The sequence below is a fragment of the Setaria viridis genome, chromosome 9, assembly GCF_005286985.2.
Source record: "Setaria viridis chromosome 9, Setaria_viridis_v4.0, whole genome shotgun sequence".
Classification (NCBI taxonomy): domain Eukaryota; kingdom Viridiplantae; phylum Streptophyta; class Magnoliopsida; order Poales; family Poaceae; genus Setaria; species Setaria viridis.
In genome coordinates, this window is record NC_048271.2 from 20,991,125 (window position 1) to 21,007,737 (window position 16,613).

General features: G+C 41.2%; 1 protein-coding gene and 1 pseudogene across 1 annotated transcript; both read right to left on the minus strand.

The window, feature by feature from the left end:
- Positions 1 to 1,741: 1,741 nt before the first annotated feature.
- Positions 1,742 to 9,923, minus strand: LOC117840305 (probable protein transport Sec1b). The gene is made up of 21 exons (XM_072290463.1): positions 9,735 to 9,923; positions 9,575 to 9,633; positions 9,148 to 9,229; positions 8,895 to 8,973; positions 8,725 to 8,775; positions 8,524 to 8,620; positions 8,399 to 8,431; positions 7,851 to 7,979; positions 6,704 to 6,889; positions 6,503 to 6,586; positions 6,328 to 6,423; positions 6,173 to 6,243; positions 4,905 to 5,001; positions 4,226 to 4,351; positions 4,034 to 4,129; positions 3,030 to 3,149; positions 2,839 to 2,916; positions 2,285 to 2,484; positions 2,067 to 2,160; positions 1,888 to 1,977; positions 1,742 to 1,777 (listed from the first exon to the last, which is right to left on the minus strand). The coding sequence occupies exons 1-21, from the start codon at positions 9,796 to 9,798 to the stop codon at positions 1,742 to 1,744; spliced, it is 1,968 nt and encodes a 655-aa protein (XP_072146564.1). The 5' UTR covers positions 9,799 to 9,923.
- A 1,664-nt stretch (positions 9,924 to 11,587) lies between these two features.
- On the minus strand, positions 11,588 to 13,764 carry LOC117835434 (protein PPLZ12-like; annotated as a pseudogene).
- Between the last annotated feature and the right edge of the window lie 2,849 nt (positions 13,765 to 16,613).

Below are 16,613 nucleotides of genomic sequence, written 5' to 3' on the forward strand. Positions count from 1 at the left end.
AGACTAACTAGCTTTTAACTATGCATATATGTACAGCTTTCATTGGATACTCCTTTGTTATCGTGGTTGATCAAAGCGCGGTCTATATCCGGACTCTTTGAGGAGACCAAGAAATCAATACACCAACCTCATAGTCATGCTTAACAGAGCATGGACTCGCTTTCATCAACATCACTCAGGTGATTTCAAGGAGCAACTTGATATCAAGCTTGAATTCCCGGTATGTATTGAATTTGCACATCTCGTGTCACTTCCTTGAACACAACAAATATTTCATAACTTCTTTTGTCATATATATAGTGTTTGAGACAGGATCCGAGGAATAATTTATGCGGATACTACGTATGTGAGTTCATCCATGACTTTGTAGGTCCGAAGCGTGTGACCGACCACGAACTCAGAGTACGTAGACAAAATTCTTAACAATATATTAGTTCTAGTTGTGCAGATCCATTGATCTAACATAATAACCTTTGCTAATGACACAGGTAATGCACATGAAGGAAGCACTCCTCGAGACGAAAAAAATCAGGGCAATTCAAGAACAACTCAGTGGATTTCTTCTATACAAGGTAGTAAATCCAGCGGGAGAGTTCCATAATGATGGATTAAATTTGCATCACCGTCAGGACTCGGGTTCAAAATAGTTGATCCAAAATGTTGAACTTGGAAAGTTGATGCAATGTAATATTATTTATATATGTGTATGCACAATATGTATATGTATAATATTATCTCAAATGTAATATTATAAATTAAATATAACTTTATATAGATTAGCGTATTAGTATTAGAACTAGTATACGTAAAGAAAACAAATACGAAATATTAATATAGAATAAAGAAACAAAAAATAAAATGAGAAAATAAATAGAAAAGAAAAAAGAACATACCAACCGATACTAAATTGGCTTCCGTCACGCGTGACGTGGTAGCTAAATTAGTACCGTTTGGTATAAACAACCGGTACTAAAGGTCCTCCTTTAATACTAAAATAGCAATACCAGTTGCACAACTGGTACTAAAGGAAGGTTTGGACCCGATACTTAAGGCGCATTCTCCGGCAGCACATGCTTGACATCCAACTAGGAACGGAGGAAATGCATGAGCCGTGCAAACACGTTGCAACGCTATCACGCAAGCCATTTTAGATTATTCCTTCGCATGGATAAGCCTTATACACCTCAGTGACATTCTAGTTTCATCATCAGTGAAACTATTTATTCTCAAAATAGTATTTTATCTATGATCGGAGTGGCGAGAGTCGAGACCAGGCTCATATATATGGTGGCGCCCAGTTCACAGAGCCAGGAGACGGGAGCAATCAGATGGCGAAAGCGCTGCATTCATAAACATTTTTTTGCAAAATCCTATCAATTTTTTTTCTATTAATCTCATCGTCAATAACAACACCAAAAACGAAGAAAGTGTTGTACACGTCTCTTATTTTACATCCTGATATGCCAGCTCACTTCCTCAATTCACAAATAAAGAAAAATAACTAACGTGTGATTAATTCGACAGACATCAGTCGTTGGTGACAATTGACAACATCAACCTGATAAGATGTAGAACTGTTCATTGGCCAATTATGTCTGCTGTTAGCTGCAAAAGCAAACCCATCAACATACTCCGAACTGAGTAAATATAACAGAAAGAAAGGGAACCAAGAAGAAGAGAATGTACCTTACATCGAGTACTATAAGGTGAGAGTTTTTCATTCCATCGCTCGGCATGCAAACTAGTTGTTATTGGCGCTACCTATCGACTTCAGCTTCTGCACTTGGCAGAGTCGTTGCATGAACATAGCAGGCTGAATTTCAGCAATCGAGTGGAAAGATTTGATGAAAAAGAAAATGATAAACCTTAAGACAAATCGAATTTTACCGAAATAAATTGCGGAGGATCGTCGATGCTAGAAGAGCCCAAAACTATTTCACGCTTCATTTTCATTGTAAGCTTGTGCACTGTGCGCAGCTGATCCATTGAAGTATGAAATGATAAATATCGATCTATACGCACAACGGGAGTGGAAATTAGTATTTTGCAGTAAAGACGTGACGTACTTCAGATCTAGTGGCTCCACCAATCATGAAGACGAAAATCCTGTTGCCTAGCCTTTTGAAGTCACCAGATGAGTGTCTCAAGACTGAGGAATCACTGTCAATCCAATTTATCATGATATAAGAAAGTAGCTAAAGCTTGAAACTGTTTGAAGTCGGTGCGTTATTCGAAAATAATAAGGCCCAGTAGGTCCAAATATAAAATTATGTTTAGTCACTACCTTGATTGAGAATCACCGGAGTTCCTAGACTTTGCCCATGTTGGAGTCCGCCTTGATCTCATAGACATCGGCTGTGGGTTTTGTGATGGTGCTGCCGTTGATGCAGTTTCAGTGGTACCTTGAGGTGCAGAACTTGGCTCGCTCATTGATGGGTATTCTTTCAGAGGTAATTCACCTTTGCTCAGTTTCTCAATTAGCTCCTGTTAACAAAGCATGGAACTCCAATTATTACAACTGATTCAACATGCAACGAAAATTGAGAAGAAAAAAATTCAATATAGAAAAGTACACACGCACTTAAGAAAAATTCTAAAGAATAAAGACGGTATACTTAATCATACATTTTAAATAATAATTTTATTTTATTTAGCAATGGCAAGCAATTCTTGACTGCAAGCACCTGAGGAGATACACCCTTCAGTCAGGACTATATGATGTTCAGACAGCAAAATATAACTTCAATACTGCATGCATGCCAATCTTGCTGTTGGAACGTCATATAATTCTGACATGAGGTTTTTGTTGAAGACAAGGGAAGGTCAGTAGTCACATGCCTCAATAAGTGGGAAAAATCGTGATAATGCCCATGTTTCCTCCCCATCCTGTTTTTCTGTCCTGGCAGCATTTTTCTTCTGGTATAAAAATTAGAAACATTTTAATACAGTGGAAGGCTGTAGAAAGTATTTTTCTACAAAGTCACGAATGTCATCTCTGTACATGGAAAAGAAACAAATCATGAGATCACCTTTTGCGCATCGAATTTTAGAGAGAAAGTACCAGTCATTGATGACTTTTTTAAATCTGAGCCTTCCAAGTATCTTAAACACTTAATTACATCCATATCATCATGTGGAAGCTTTGCTAGCTGCATATAAGTAAATTAGCTCACTCTCATATAGCTAAAGAACCATTAACATAACATGAAATTTGTCAACAGAAAATATAGATGCTATTTTACAAATTTGTTAACAAAGATCTAATGACAGAATAATCCTTAGCTTGTGAGGAATCTTCTGTATTGCAAGTTGAAGTTAACAGTATATATGGCCTAGGCTTATCCCAATCTAGGTTAATGGATTTTTTTGCAGGTAGCACTATAAGATGTCTTACAAGGAAAAAATATTTTAGATGAACTCGGATGTAAGTACCTAATTGGAAGATGTAAAAGCTACACCTTACTAGCTTTAACCTCCTTCAGATTAAACTTATTTTAAGCCTATTACTAAGTTGGATCTATGTCCAAGATTTAGTAACCACATCAATCAAATAGTCAAAATAGTCGCATGTGCATTTTCTACCTCACAAAAAAGAAGGATCATGATATGGGACCTTTAGTTATTGCCATGCTGGAGAGTTGTTAACATGTTTCTAATTTATATGGAAGCAACGTGCATTACACTTTTATTATTTCCTACAAATAATCAAGAGCTGATATGAGATTAGTCTACCATCCATAGTGCAAATAATCACATGATAATTCTAAGAACAAGTAGCTTTTGTATTGACATATACTAATCCGAGAGAAGCATATAGGAATTATGCTGGAGTCTGCAACTAGAATAAGGTATAACATATATGTTACATTCTAAATATCTAGTCCCTACTAATAAGCCCTATATTCCGACGCTCATAATTAGTGCAAGCAGAGGTTTACTTCCTATGTGATTGTACATCTTTGCATCTTGAATCATACCTGCATTGTTATACAATCAATAGCTCATAACCAGTGGAAAAATTGTTGTGCAATACCTGCATCAACTTTTCACCTTTGTCACCTTCAAACTTTTCTGGATATACAATTGCATATATAATCAGCAACCTCAGTTTGTTTTCTGGACTCATATCCTTGATAGAAGAACAAGCCTGTCAAGCAAAGAATAAAATCAAACTGGGAGGGGCTTAGCAGAAATCCTGTTATTCGTTTCTCTTTCTGAAACAAACCTGCTTTGACCTAAGGATGCTGATCACCTCCTTTGCTCCTGCATCTCCAAAAACCAGGTCCTGCTCTAACTGCCCAATGTCACGCAGCCCATATTCCCTGATAAACCTGTTAATTTTTCCAGCAATCTGAACAGGAGACCATCAATAGTTTTAGTACTCATCATTTGAAATTAGAGGGAAGTATACCAAAGGATGTTGTTCCAAGTAAGCAGTTGGGGCCTGTAACCTAACAAATTTATTTCTTCTATAATAAATAAAATGACACACAACTCTCCTGCATGTTCCAAAAAATGTACCAAAAGATGTTGTATAAACTAAATATGAAAAGCATTAAGGTGAAAACAAATGCCTTTAAACAGCAACCGCTTGCTTTGAACCATATTATATGCATAACTATGTGAGTAAAACATGTAAATGTGCAATGAATGATAATGAAATTTCGTACCATGTTAAATGATTTATGAACCATCTTTTGATGCCCCTTTATGATTATGTACCATAAATATAATATGTTTTAATGATAATAAATTTTTCTTTTTGCATTTATATGAAAGTCAACTTCTCGATTCCTGTAAATTTATAAATATAGGAAATTTTAAGTTATGACTAGTAAAGATAGAGATTAAACATCAGAACATAAATAATGTAGGGCAGATATTTTTTTAGAGCAACCATCTACCTCTATATGTAGAGTCAGTTTCTCAACTTGATCACTATATTGAGGCAAAGCTTGAACAATTTTCTGCAGATCCCTTGTTGAGATTTCACCGCCATCTCTAGTTGAAAATGGAAGCACCACAATCATTTCTTATGAAAGAATTTGGAATTTGGAAATATAATGCATTTTGTGGTCTGGCAAAACTAGCAAATGCTATGCCAACACCTAGCGAATCAGTGATAAACCTTCTTTTACCAAATACAAACTAAGGCTACAGTTTAACTTAAGTGTTTCAGTATCACTTGTCTTGCAGCATTAGATCTAAAATTAGTTGTTCAAAAGAATGATGTATGCTAATGAGATGCATATGGTCATATTTGACATTTGAATTATTGTGCCACAGATAAATATCCAGCACAAGGGGTACCCGAAAGGTGAGATAGAATATGACTAACATCAGAAGCCCAGAACCGTAGATAACATTATACTTTAAAAAAACCATCATTATACTAAACCATAGATAACACCAGTAATAAATAATATGAGGCATTCTTATAAATAATATGATGCTTATTTTCTAGGGACCATCAAGTTTGCCCCATGGAATTGGGCTCCCATGAAGTGTAAATTCTTCATTTGGCTTGCCACCAACAAAAGGTGCTGGACCTCGAGCCGCCTTGCCAAACATGTCTTGCCACACCCGCCGGCTTGCCCTCTGTGTGATCAAGCTGACGAAACCATCCAACACATTCTCAACTCTTGTGTGTTTGCCAGGGAGGTCTGGACTTTGGTTTTTAGGAAATTGAACTTAGCTGCAGTGGGCACACCTCTACAAGTCGTTTCATGGTGCTGAGCAAGGAGATCGGTTACCAAGGAGTTGCGCAAGGGACTCAATTCCTTAGTCATTCTTGTTGCCTGTGAACTATGGAAGCACAGGAATGTGGCTGTTTTTGAAGGGACTTGCCCGAATGTCCATTTTGTTCTCCAGAGGGTGGAGGAGGAATGCCATTTGTGGTGTCTGGCCGGTGCTTCTGCTCTACAGGAGCTTATCTTGAGGTCGCTTGCCCCAACCCCTTAGTGGTCTACTATGGCAAGTAGGTCATGGCCGGGCTGTAACCATGGCTTAGTATGAGTGGAGTGTGTTGGGGAGGTTACGGCCTCTCCACTTACCTTTGTACATTTTGTACGACTTTCTTTCTTAATAAAATGACATGCAGTTCTCCTTCGTTGTTCAAGAAAAAAAAGAAAAATATTCGCAATTAGATTCAAAATTGAGAAAGGTTATGCACCTTGAATGTAGTTGCGCTGCTTTATTCTTGGAAACAAAATTATTCATCTTTTCATACAATCTCTCACTAGCCTGCCATTTTAGCTAGTGTTAGGAATAATAGACCAAAATATACTTAGGTGATCGAAATGCACTAATGTAACACATGTAACTCACATCAGCTATGTGAGTATGGCGAAGCTCAAGCCAAAGAGGATCATGATCCTCCAATACAGCCTCCTTCTGTTCAGGTTCCGAACCCGCCTTTGATACCTTCCAACACATAATAACACCGAGAATAAGGAAACTAACGAGAATTTTTAGCTCGTTAACAATATGATATTACAATTACCTCGTATGTGTATTTGGTACCATCCATTTCGAGTAGATCGTGGCACATTGCATCATAGGTCCATTCGTGAATAACAGGTGCTATCTTTGCAGTCATATGAAATTGTTGTAAGCTCTCATGATTATATTGACGATCTTTGCTATACTTTCAAGATGAATAAACTCTTAAATTAATTTTAGCATTAAGGTTATACTTTAGCACCTTATCTATAGGCCTGTCAACAATGAGCAGTTCACATGTGTCCTTTTGGGGAAATTCAGGAATTGTTGATTTATATTTTGACACAATATCCCAAACAGCAGTAGCAAGCCACTTTGGAACCATGTCAAATTTAGTTGTTGTAGAAGCATCTCCTTTTGGGGCCCGATACCGCACACATGGAAATTCCTGCAAAGTACTTAAATGAGCTTTCATGTTCAATAAGAAAAGGGAATATAAGGCTGTTTATTCATAGAATAGGGTAATGAGATAAACACCCAGCTGTCTGTTGCTAAATAAGGAGATACTCATAAGTGCTGGAAATCTAAAGTTAGCATTGTAGTCTAGTCCCTCCATTCCAAAATCTAAGAAGCTTTATTGCCCTAAGTCAAACGTCTTTAACTTTGACCAAGTAAAATGTACCAACATCTATGACATCAATTTAGTTTCATTAGATCCACCATACAATATGTCTTGATAGTGCATTTATTTGGTTGTAGATGTCAATATATTTTTCTATAAACTTGACCAAAGTTAGAGAAGTTTGACTTAGGACAAAACTAACCTTTTACATTTTGAAACAGAGGTAGCTTATTTTAAGATGGTTTGTATAGCCTGCAAGATGAGGCTTGAAGAGATTGCCAAAACCATGTATTTCCACTTAAAACATTTGCAATAAATATATCTATATCACAGTTTTAATCAAGTTCCATGTAGAGTATACTGATGTCATACTATCTGCATTTGAATCCAAACCACCTGCAAGTTTAGTTCAAGTGAGGAGTTTCTCGTTTGGCACTTCTAGCCTGTAGTTCTCCAACATGAGAGGTGCACCCAGGTAAATTGTAATGCAAATCAAGGCAAAACGTGCTGGTGCAAACAATATTTAGGTAAATGAGCATATATCAAAATGGTACCATCCCACTATCTAACATGTTTGTCAGTAAAGATTCAAACAATAAGTATGAATGCTAACTATGAACAACATATGCTGAAACTTAGTGCCTTTTCTGATAATTTTACACTGCTTGCCTTATGGAAGTAGACACAGTACCTCAGCTAGCTGTGTAGAACTAAAAAAAGAGAGGAATTTTCTGCTAATTAGCACTGGGCATGAATAGATTATAGCAAATGGAGTTCACTAACATACTTTCAATGAAGCAAATGTGGTCGCAATGCGAGTTGCCATCGTGCTTATAGTATCGTTGAACACTTTGGAATTATTTTCACTTCGGCCATATAAATCATTCAGCGCCATATCATGGTCAGTTATGAAGCCCTGCATATATGACCCATAAAGTTAGTAATAGAGTGATCATCATATCGTAGACAACGAGCAGGAGACAATGGCATGCAAATACAAGTGCATCCAGGAATTGATTTCCTATGCTTTTCACTTTCAAGAAAATCATGAATATTTCCACTACACTAGGAAACTTTAAAACCATTTAAATTTCTTTCATAGTGTAGTGCAGAAGTTCCAATCAACAAAACTAACGACAGCAGTAGTTTGGTCTCAGCCTTCACTTGCTTCTTATAACCTATAATAGCTCAGAACCCTATGTTATTAATTAATTTTTTTTTTGAATGTTCATAGCTAACACCGACCAGAAAAAAATAGAATACTAAAGTGAGCATTGGTACTTCATAGATTAGTCTCAGAATTCGTTGAAATGATGTAGACTGAAAGCTCAATACCTGCATGTCAATAGTAAAGAATTCCAAATTCATCTGCAATCAATGGAATCACAGCATTAGAATTTATTAGAAGAACTTCTGCCGTATAACTAAAGCAATGAACGATATATTGCGGAATAACTTACCTCTCTTAGTGCACCAATGCGTGGTATTACACTGCTGTCATTCTTTATATAAGATACCAGCTCTTTAGGAATTGGTGAACTAAAAAAGATGTACGCCCTAGTGTTTGAAGTGAAATCATCAACGTGTTACTCAAAATTTGTTACATCTGAAGCTTCTGGAAATGGAATTCTAGCTACAAACTGAAAGGCAGTTCAACGTACTTCCTGTACAATGGACATCTCCCAGACATATCGGAAAGAAGCATTATGACACTGCAGATTGCAGGAAATATGCATGAGAGGAGAGGAGAACTTAAGACAAATAACGTGCATTGTGCTACATGGTAAAATAGATGGTGCCATGGGGCACAGCAGCGCCTACGGAAAATTACTTTTCTTTTAGTGGCTGCAGAAAGTAGATTGCATCCATTGAAGGCATCGGCTCCCTTCTCTTGAACAGATCTTCGACCACTGCAGAATACGAAGATTATGCATAGCTTACTTCAACCGATCAGCTTTGCCCAAGTGTTATTGGTTAAAAAGAGGTGTCTTCCAATTCCAAGGAAATGCAGTCAGAAGAAGATGGTAATCACCACCCATTTGCTTTCTTCTAGGTGATCATGTATCCAGGTCTGGGAAACTTACACGAAATCCCTGCATCGGTAATTTCCGCCATCTTGCAAGCATAACCCATGATCTTCACCGTAAATTTATCCATTATAAGAACCTGCAAACGTGACAAATAAGTAAGCACACAATTGATTCCCCTCCCGCTCCGCAACAAACTAGTAGTGCTCAAACTGATAATTGGTCCTTCCATAGCAACATGTGTCAAGATCATAACACGATTTCGGGGATGCTTGTTGGGTTAAAAAAAAATGTGAACGATTGTGATGTAAGGATTGGCTTCTCGACCAAATCATGCATTGCGTAACGGGGACTCAAAATTTCAAATGTATGAATGTGAACGTTTTTCTTATTGAAAACGGTATACACTGTCTGAGCGGATTGGCAGTAAGCAGCAGAGTACGCATAGATCAAGCAAGCATCCGTGCACACATATGAAAAGTACCTTCCATGAGCTTTTGGTCTCCTTATCCTTGTCCGGCTTCAGCAAGTCCTTCAGTATCCCTGCAGGACACAAGGCAGGCAGGCAGCCATTGAATAAAGGATCGCGCAATCGCGGGACAGAGGAGAAGAATCGATGCAGAGGCGCTTGTGTGTGGACGTACGGTCGCGGCAGATGTTGCGGAAGACCTTGGGGTCATCCGCCGGGTCACCGAAGTCCATCGACATCTCGCCACCGCAACCGCCGCCGCCGCCGACTCCGAATCGCTCCGATCGACGATCTCCGCACCACCACGGCCACCAGCACCCTCCTCCTCTTCCTCCGCCTCTTGTCGCTCCCGCACTAGCCTATATCCTATATCCTGATTTAGCCGGCCGGAAATGGCGACGAGAGCAGTGGGTGGGTGCGCGCGTGGGAACAGCGGGTGCACGCAGTGATAAAACTGATGTCATACAAAACCGTTTGGAATTTAAAAAATTATAAATCATACATCGAGCATCAAAATTAAATTTCAATTACACTATTGAACTTCTTACAATAAAATCTTCACAACAAGATCCCACTTAACTATATTTGGATAATTTTTTTATTCACATTTTTATTTAAGGTTGCATATCTTTTATGGAAAATATGTCCACGTGGAACAAATTATACAAATCCGTGGAACAAAACAATCATACGCATCGAACATATTATACAAACTCACAGAAAAAAAATTTATACCCTTGAATACTACTTATTTTCTTATCTTTCTTTCTTATTTTCTTTTCTTCTTATCTTTTATTGTATTTTTGGTAATACTATTTATTTTCTTATCTTTCTCTTCCTCTTTTTTTCTCATCTTTTGTTTCTTTTGCCCTTTCTTTTATTTTCCATTGCTACTGCATGCAGCCTACTTTCACACGGTTTCTTTTTCTCATTCTTTTTTTCCCTTCTCTCTCTTTTGTTTCGTTTCCTTTTTATTAGTCCAATTCATGTTTTGTTTTTCTATTATTGATTATTATATTGTTTTTTTAAATTTTTTGAATTTATTAGTAGTTATTTCAATATTATTCACTTTGTTTATTTTCCTCTTTTATTTTCCTTGTGTATTATTTTATTCTATTTTTACTCTTCTATTTTATTTTTAATAATACTATATATATTTTTCTTAGTACATAAAAAAGTACATTCAAGATTACTACTTAGTACAGTTCGTTGTTCTATATAGATTTATTAGTTTGGAGTGTAAAATTATGTGTTCAATAGACTCATTCGTTCGCGACACTGACTCATTTATTCCCATTTTATGATTGAATTGGTCAATCATGTAGACTCGTAGATTAAAATGCCGTTATATGTCCATAATATATTTGTCCCAAGTGCACAAATTTTTATTCGATGAGTTAATATAATTTGTTCCAGTTGTATAAATACTTGTTGTATGAGTTCCGGCAATTTATTCGAGGTATATAAATTCTTTGTTCTGTAAATTCATATAATATGTTCGATGTACTACTATTTTTTTTCTGTAAGTTCGTATAATTTGTTCCGGGTGTATTTATTTTTGTTCCATGAGCTTATATAACTTGTTCGATTAGCATAATATTTGAGTTCGTATAATTTGTTCCAGCTGTACTATTTTAAAAGAATCTTCTAACTTGACGTTCATATTCTACTGTTTTATCTTAAACGATCAAATTTTCAATTTTTTGTTTACTATTTGTCTATTTTATTTGCATCATGCAATGCAATCTTTGTGATGTTTAGTATTTTGTCCGCTGTTTATAATTATTTGTTCACCATGTTATTTTTTTCCTATTAGATAATTATTGTATTTGTTCATCGTAATCAAATTTAATATTTCATATTTAAAAATATATTTTTAAAAAAAGTTAATTCAAACATAGTAGAGTGTGATCCTGTTTTAAACATTTTGTCGTAAGAAATATAGTGATGCAATCGGAATTTAATTTGGATGTTCGGTTTCTAATTTATGATTTTTTAATTTCAAAACTGCTGGTTTCTTTGCTTGCATGCAGAATCTTTTCTCAGGGCATGCGACTCGTGGGGCCCGCCGCGATCACCGCTGGGGAGGAGAGTAGGGCGAGGATGCACAGAGGCTGGAGGGCGCCATGTGATTGGGAACACGACGTGGCAGCTTCGTTGCATGCACGTTGTGGCGCACTGCACGAACTTCGAATCTTTTCCTACGAAAACGCCTGTAAACTTGGCGTGTTCTTTTCTTCCCCTGCATTGCAAACGGCTCCTGTCGTGTAAAAACTCAAAACCTTATGCAGCTCATGCAAATTCAGTGTTAGCTTGGTACTTTGAGCACAGCGAGCAATGTGTTGCAGCAACTGGGACTAACAGACCATCCCCGGAGCGACCAAATCTTAAAACTATGTTCCGTGCCTGTGCCAGCAACAAGCACAATGCTTCAGTTCACTTGTACTGTATTATGCAGAGAAAAATCCACACCCGCATGCATCATGAACTCAACCAGATCAATGTACATTGTCTAAAAGGGCACACCACGATGCAACTTGTAGGCTATACAGAACATGCAAAGATGCGTACGGCCTGGACATTATGTCATACAAAGATTCACCCACACTAGTTTCAGGACCGTATACAGCTCCACATGCCAAGCACTCGTTACTTACCACTAACAACATAATAATAATACTATATAAACAGATTAGCTCGAGACTCATCCCGAGCTGAAGCGTTCGTATGCACACATGCAAACAGTGATTTACACGTTGCTGCTTGAGGCTTGCATCATGCCGTCCCGGATCTGCTCGCTGATGTCCTTCACGTGGCCCGGGCCGTGGGGGATGAAAACCGTGGTGTTCTTCGAGCCGTCCCTGAGCTCCTTGATGGTGTCAAAAGTACTGCGTGACCATGATCAGGCCATGACTTCCTTGGCGCTGGTGCTCGACACCGAGTGCGAGAAGTTCAGGATGTTCTCCCTGTCCCTGAGGCCGTCGGTTATAGCTTGCCGCTGCTTGGCAATGCCAACACCAGAGAGATATTTCACCTCTGCCTCTGCTTCAGCCTTCTTCACCAAAAGAATCTTCTCTGCTTCTCCTTTGTAAACACTTGCCAGCTGAAGCCTTTGGGCTGTTTATAGGAGTTGATCAGTTAAGTGAGCACAAATGCAAAACAGTAGAAAATGCTACTTATAGCCAGAAATTAGATGAAAACTAATAGGAAGCATGTCTATAAAAGATAGCATAAAAGCAACAGAACAATACAAGAGCATAGTACAAACAACATTATGTTTTAACTTCATGAACAGAGTTCAGTAAACATTTCCTAAGCTGTATAACCTGGAAGCAGTTCTACATGCATAAAAACGGCACAATACCTGCGTTTATATCATTCATTGCTTTGCGCACAGCAGCGTCAGGGATGATATCAACCGTGAGAATATGCTCAATGCTGTAACCATAATCTGCCATCACCTGAACAACAGCAAGAATTATTGATATATGCCAGGAAAAAACAGAGAACAGAAGACGCATACAAGAAACGGTAGAACATTGGATTACTCTTTCAAGAGATTATATAACCTCAATCTACTTAGCCTCCATTGCAAATGGTGGAGAGAAACGTGTCAGGAAAAATGATAAGGAAACAATGTTTTGAGTATGAAACTAAACAATACATATCCAATCAAACATAGGGTAAATATCAACTTAGTTTCTGATTTTATCAGAAACAAGCATGGTGTTCGTAATCACTAAGAATGTTGTTTCTCTAAGAATCATTGCACTACTTGTCACACAATGAAGTTCCATCAAATGATATTACGGAACTATCCGGTTTTTAATAGACATGTTAAACCATACTGCGATGAAATAGCATGTGATGTACTCAACCAAAGCCAAACTGAAGCATGGACAAGGGACAAACAGATAAAGATTATGCTACAGTAGCCAAAGAACAGATTGCTAATTAAAAGCAGGGTATCGGCAGAATGGACTGCATCCATGATACTATGCACCATGACTGCGAGCAATAAATGTAAACAAGTGAAACAAAAACAATGGCCGGACGTATTACTGCAGTAATATGCATGCAGAATCAATAATTTTGAGCTGATCCCAGACTACCAGTAAAAACTGGCATTTAAATTACCTTTTCAAGCTCCTAAGAACAGCTTTTGCCACATCATTCTTTTGCTCAAAAAGATCGTCCAAATTCATTCTTGGAGCTATGGCCCGAACAACTGTTTATCGCAAAAAAATAAATGTGTCAGCTTATACTTTAGGGAAGCAGTACAAAATAACTAAATTCAGTATTAATAATTCACCATCATGCTGGATAAGTCTTGCTGCTGGTCCTTGTGGGGCTGCAGCTGCTGTGCTGGTCCTTGTGGGGCTGCAACTGTTTTATTGACTGGAGGACAGTGGGGCTGCAGCATATGCTTGCTGCAACACCAATTTGTTGACTACTTTTAGGGTAGGACAATCCTAGGCATTTTAGACTAGATAGGACGGCATCAAAGGCATCTTAGACTAGCATATGCCTTGATGCTTAGCTGGTTGGCTGCTAGGCCAGCTATAAATATGTATCCCCAACCCTTGGTTGGATATGGTAGTGTGGAAAGAAAACCTAGAAAATTTCCCCAACTCTTCCTAGTGCCATCCTCTCGATGAGAGTTACAGTTCAGATCCTAACAACTGGTATCAGAGCCGTACTATCCTGTAGCTTGAACATCTCCTGCTCACATCCCTCCCCTGCCAACCTTCGTCCCCAGCTGGTAGCAGAAACACCGGTTGTCCCTGCTCACTCCTCTCCTCCTACGTAGACGAGCAGCAGCTCGTCGGAAGTAGCCTCTTCCCCACGCAGCTCCCCGATGGCGCGCAATGTCCGCAGGACAGTCTCAGCACTCGATCGCCTCGAGCGCGCGGCGTCGATAGGAGGCCGAGCTCGCTGCGGTAGAGGAGCGTACCCGAGTGGCGGCAGAGACCGCTGCGGCGTCGGCAAGGGCATCGAGGCTGGCGGCGGCGGAGCTGGCTGCAGTGAGGGTGGAAGTGGAAGCAGCGGCGGCGGCAGATGCTGCACGTGCGGCGGCAGCGGAGCTCGAGACTCTACGTGGCGGTAGCATCAGCAGCGCTACCTCTACCGATGGCGGTACCGATGTAGACCTCGTGCTAGCAAGGGAGGCGGCGCAGGAACGGGGGCACGCGCGACGATCGTGTTCCTGGCAGACATGGTGACCACGACTCCCAGGGCGACCTGCACATCGACCTCGCACTACAGGTCCAGCGATTGCGGGAAAGGGCTGCCCAGCTAGAGGCGGAGATGGAGTTCGATCGGCGGCGCGGCGGCCGGGTCGACGGAGAGCGCGGCCCTTATAGGCAGCGCGGCTCTCCCTCCCTGGACCACCGTCATGGTCACCACGGAGCCCAGACTTTTGTCAGGGAAGTCGGCCCCGGTGGTGGATAGCCTACCCTCACCAAGACCAACTACGTCGAGTGGGCTGCGGTGATGAGGGTGAGGCTGCAGGTGCGGCACATGTGGGAGGCAGTCCGGTACGGTGACGTCGACTACGATGAGGATCGACGGGCGGTGGACGCCTTCATCGCTGCAATCCCGCCTGAGATGCAGTTCTCACTTTCCTAGAAGCGGACTGCCAAGGAGGCTTGGGACGCCATCGCTGCAGCACTGCAGGCACTTCGCAAGGAGTGGGAGAACCTGGCCTTCAAGCCAGGTGAGAACGTTGATGACTTTGCTCTCCGTCTCAATATTCTGTTGCAGAAGATGGTGCAGTACGACGATGACACCTACGGCGAGGAGAGAGCTTTCGAGAAGCTCCTTCGCTGCGTACACGAGAAGTACAAGCAGATCGCTCGCTCGATCGAGTCTTTGCTGGAGATCTGCTCGCTCGATCGAGTCTCTGCTGGACCTCTCCAGGATGTCGATCGAGGAGGCGATAGGTCGCCTCAAGGTCGTCGACAACAATGAGTCACAGCCTCCCTTAGGGCCTGTCATCATTGGTGGGAAGCTCCATTTCACTCAGGAGCAGTGGGAGGCCCGCCAGGGTGATCGGAAGAAGGGGGAGCCTTCTTCCTCGACAGGCGGCCGCAGGCCCGGCAAGCCGCTCAAGGCGCCCAAGGTGCGACGAGGCGCTGAGGGCGGCGCACGAGGAGGCGCCCAGGGTGGTGCTAGCGACATGCGAGGAGGCGCCCAGGGAGGTGCCGCAGGTGAGCACAGGCCGCCACGAGACGACGCGTGCCGCAACTGTGGCAGGCTTGGCCATTGGGCCAAGGACTGTCGATAGCCGATACGCGGCTAGGCTCACATCGCATTGGCGGCGGAGGAGGAGCCGGCTCTGTTCCTGGCACACGCAAGCATCGAGCCATCTCCAGCGGCATCAGCCACAGCGGCTCTCCTCCACCTTGACGAGCTGAGGGTACACGCCTTCCTCGGCAACGGCTCCAGCAACGATAAGACTGAGGGGTGGTGCCTCGACATCGGTGCTACCTAGCACATGACCGGTGGACGGGAGTTCTTCACCGTCAAGTTTGGGGATGCCTCCGGTGTAGAGATCAAGGGCGTCAGCTCCGTCATCTTCACCGCCAAGTCTGGAGAGCACAGACTGCTCACCGGAGTGTACTACATCCCCGCGCTGAGGAACTCTATCATCAGCCAGGGACAGCTGGAAGAGAACGGTTCGCACGTGGTGATCGATGATGGAGTCATGAGGATTTGGGACCGTCGTCGTCGCCTTCTTGCCAAGGTAACCAGAGGTGCAAATCGACTCTACATCCTTAATGTACAGGTGGCACAACCCTTCTGCCTCGCTGCTCGTTGGGATGACGAGGCGTGGCAGTGGCACGAGCGCTTCGGGCACCTTCACTTCGAGGCCCTGAAGCAACTCAGTGCCAAGGAGATGGTGCGAGGTCTACCATGTCTCGATCACATGGAGCAGTTATGCAATGTCTGTGTGTTGACAAAGCAGAGGCAGCTCCCCTTTCCCAGCAGGCGAGCTTCTGAGCCAAGGAGCGGCTCGAGCTCGTGTACGGGGACTTGTGTGGCCCGGTGGCAC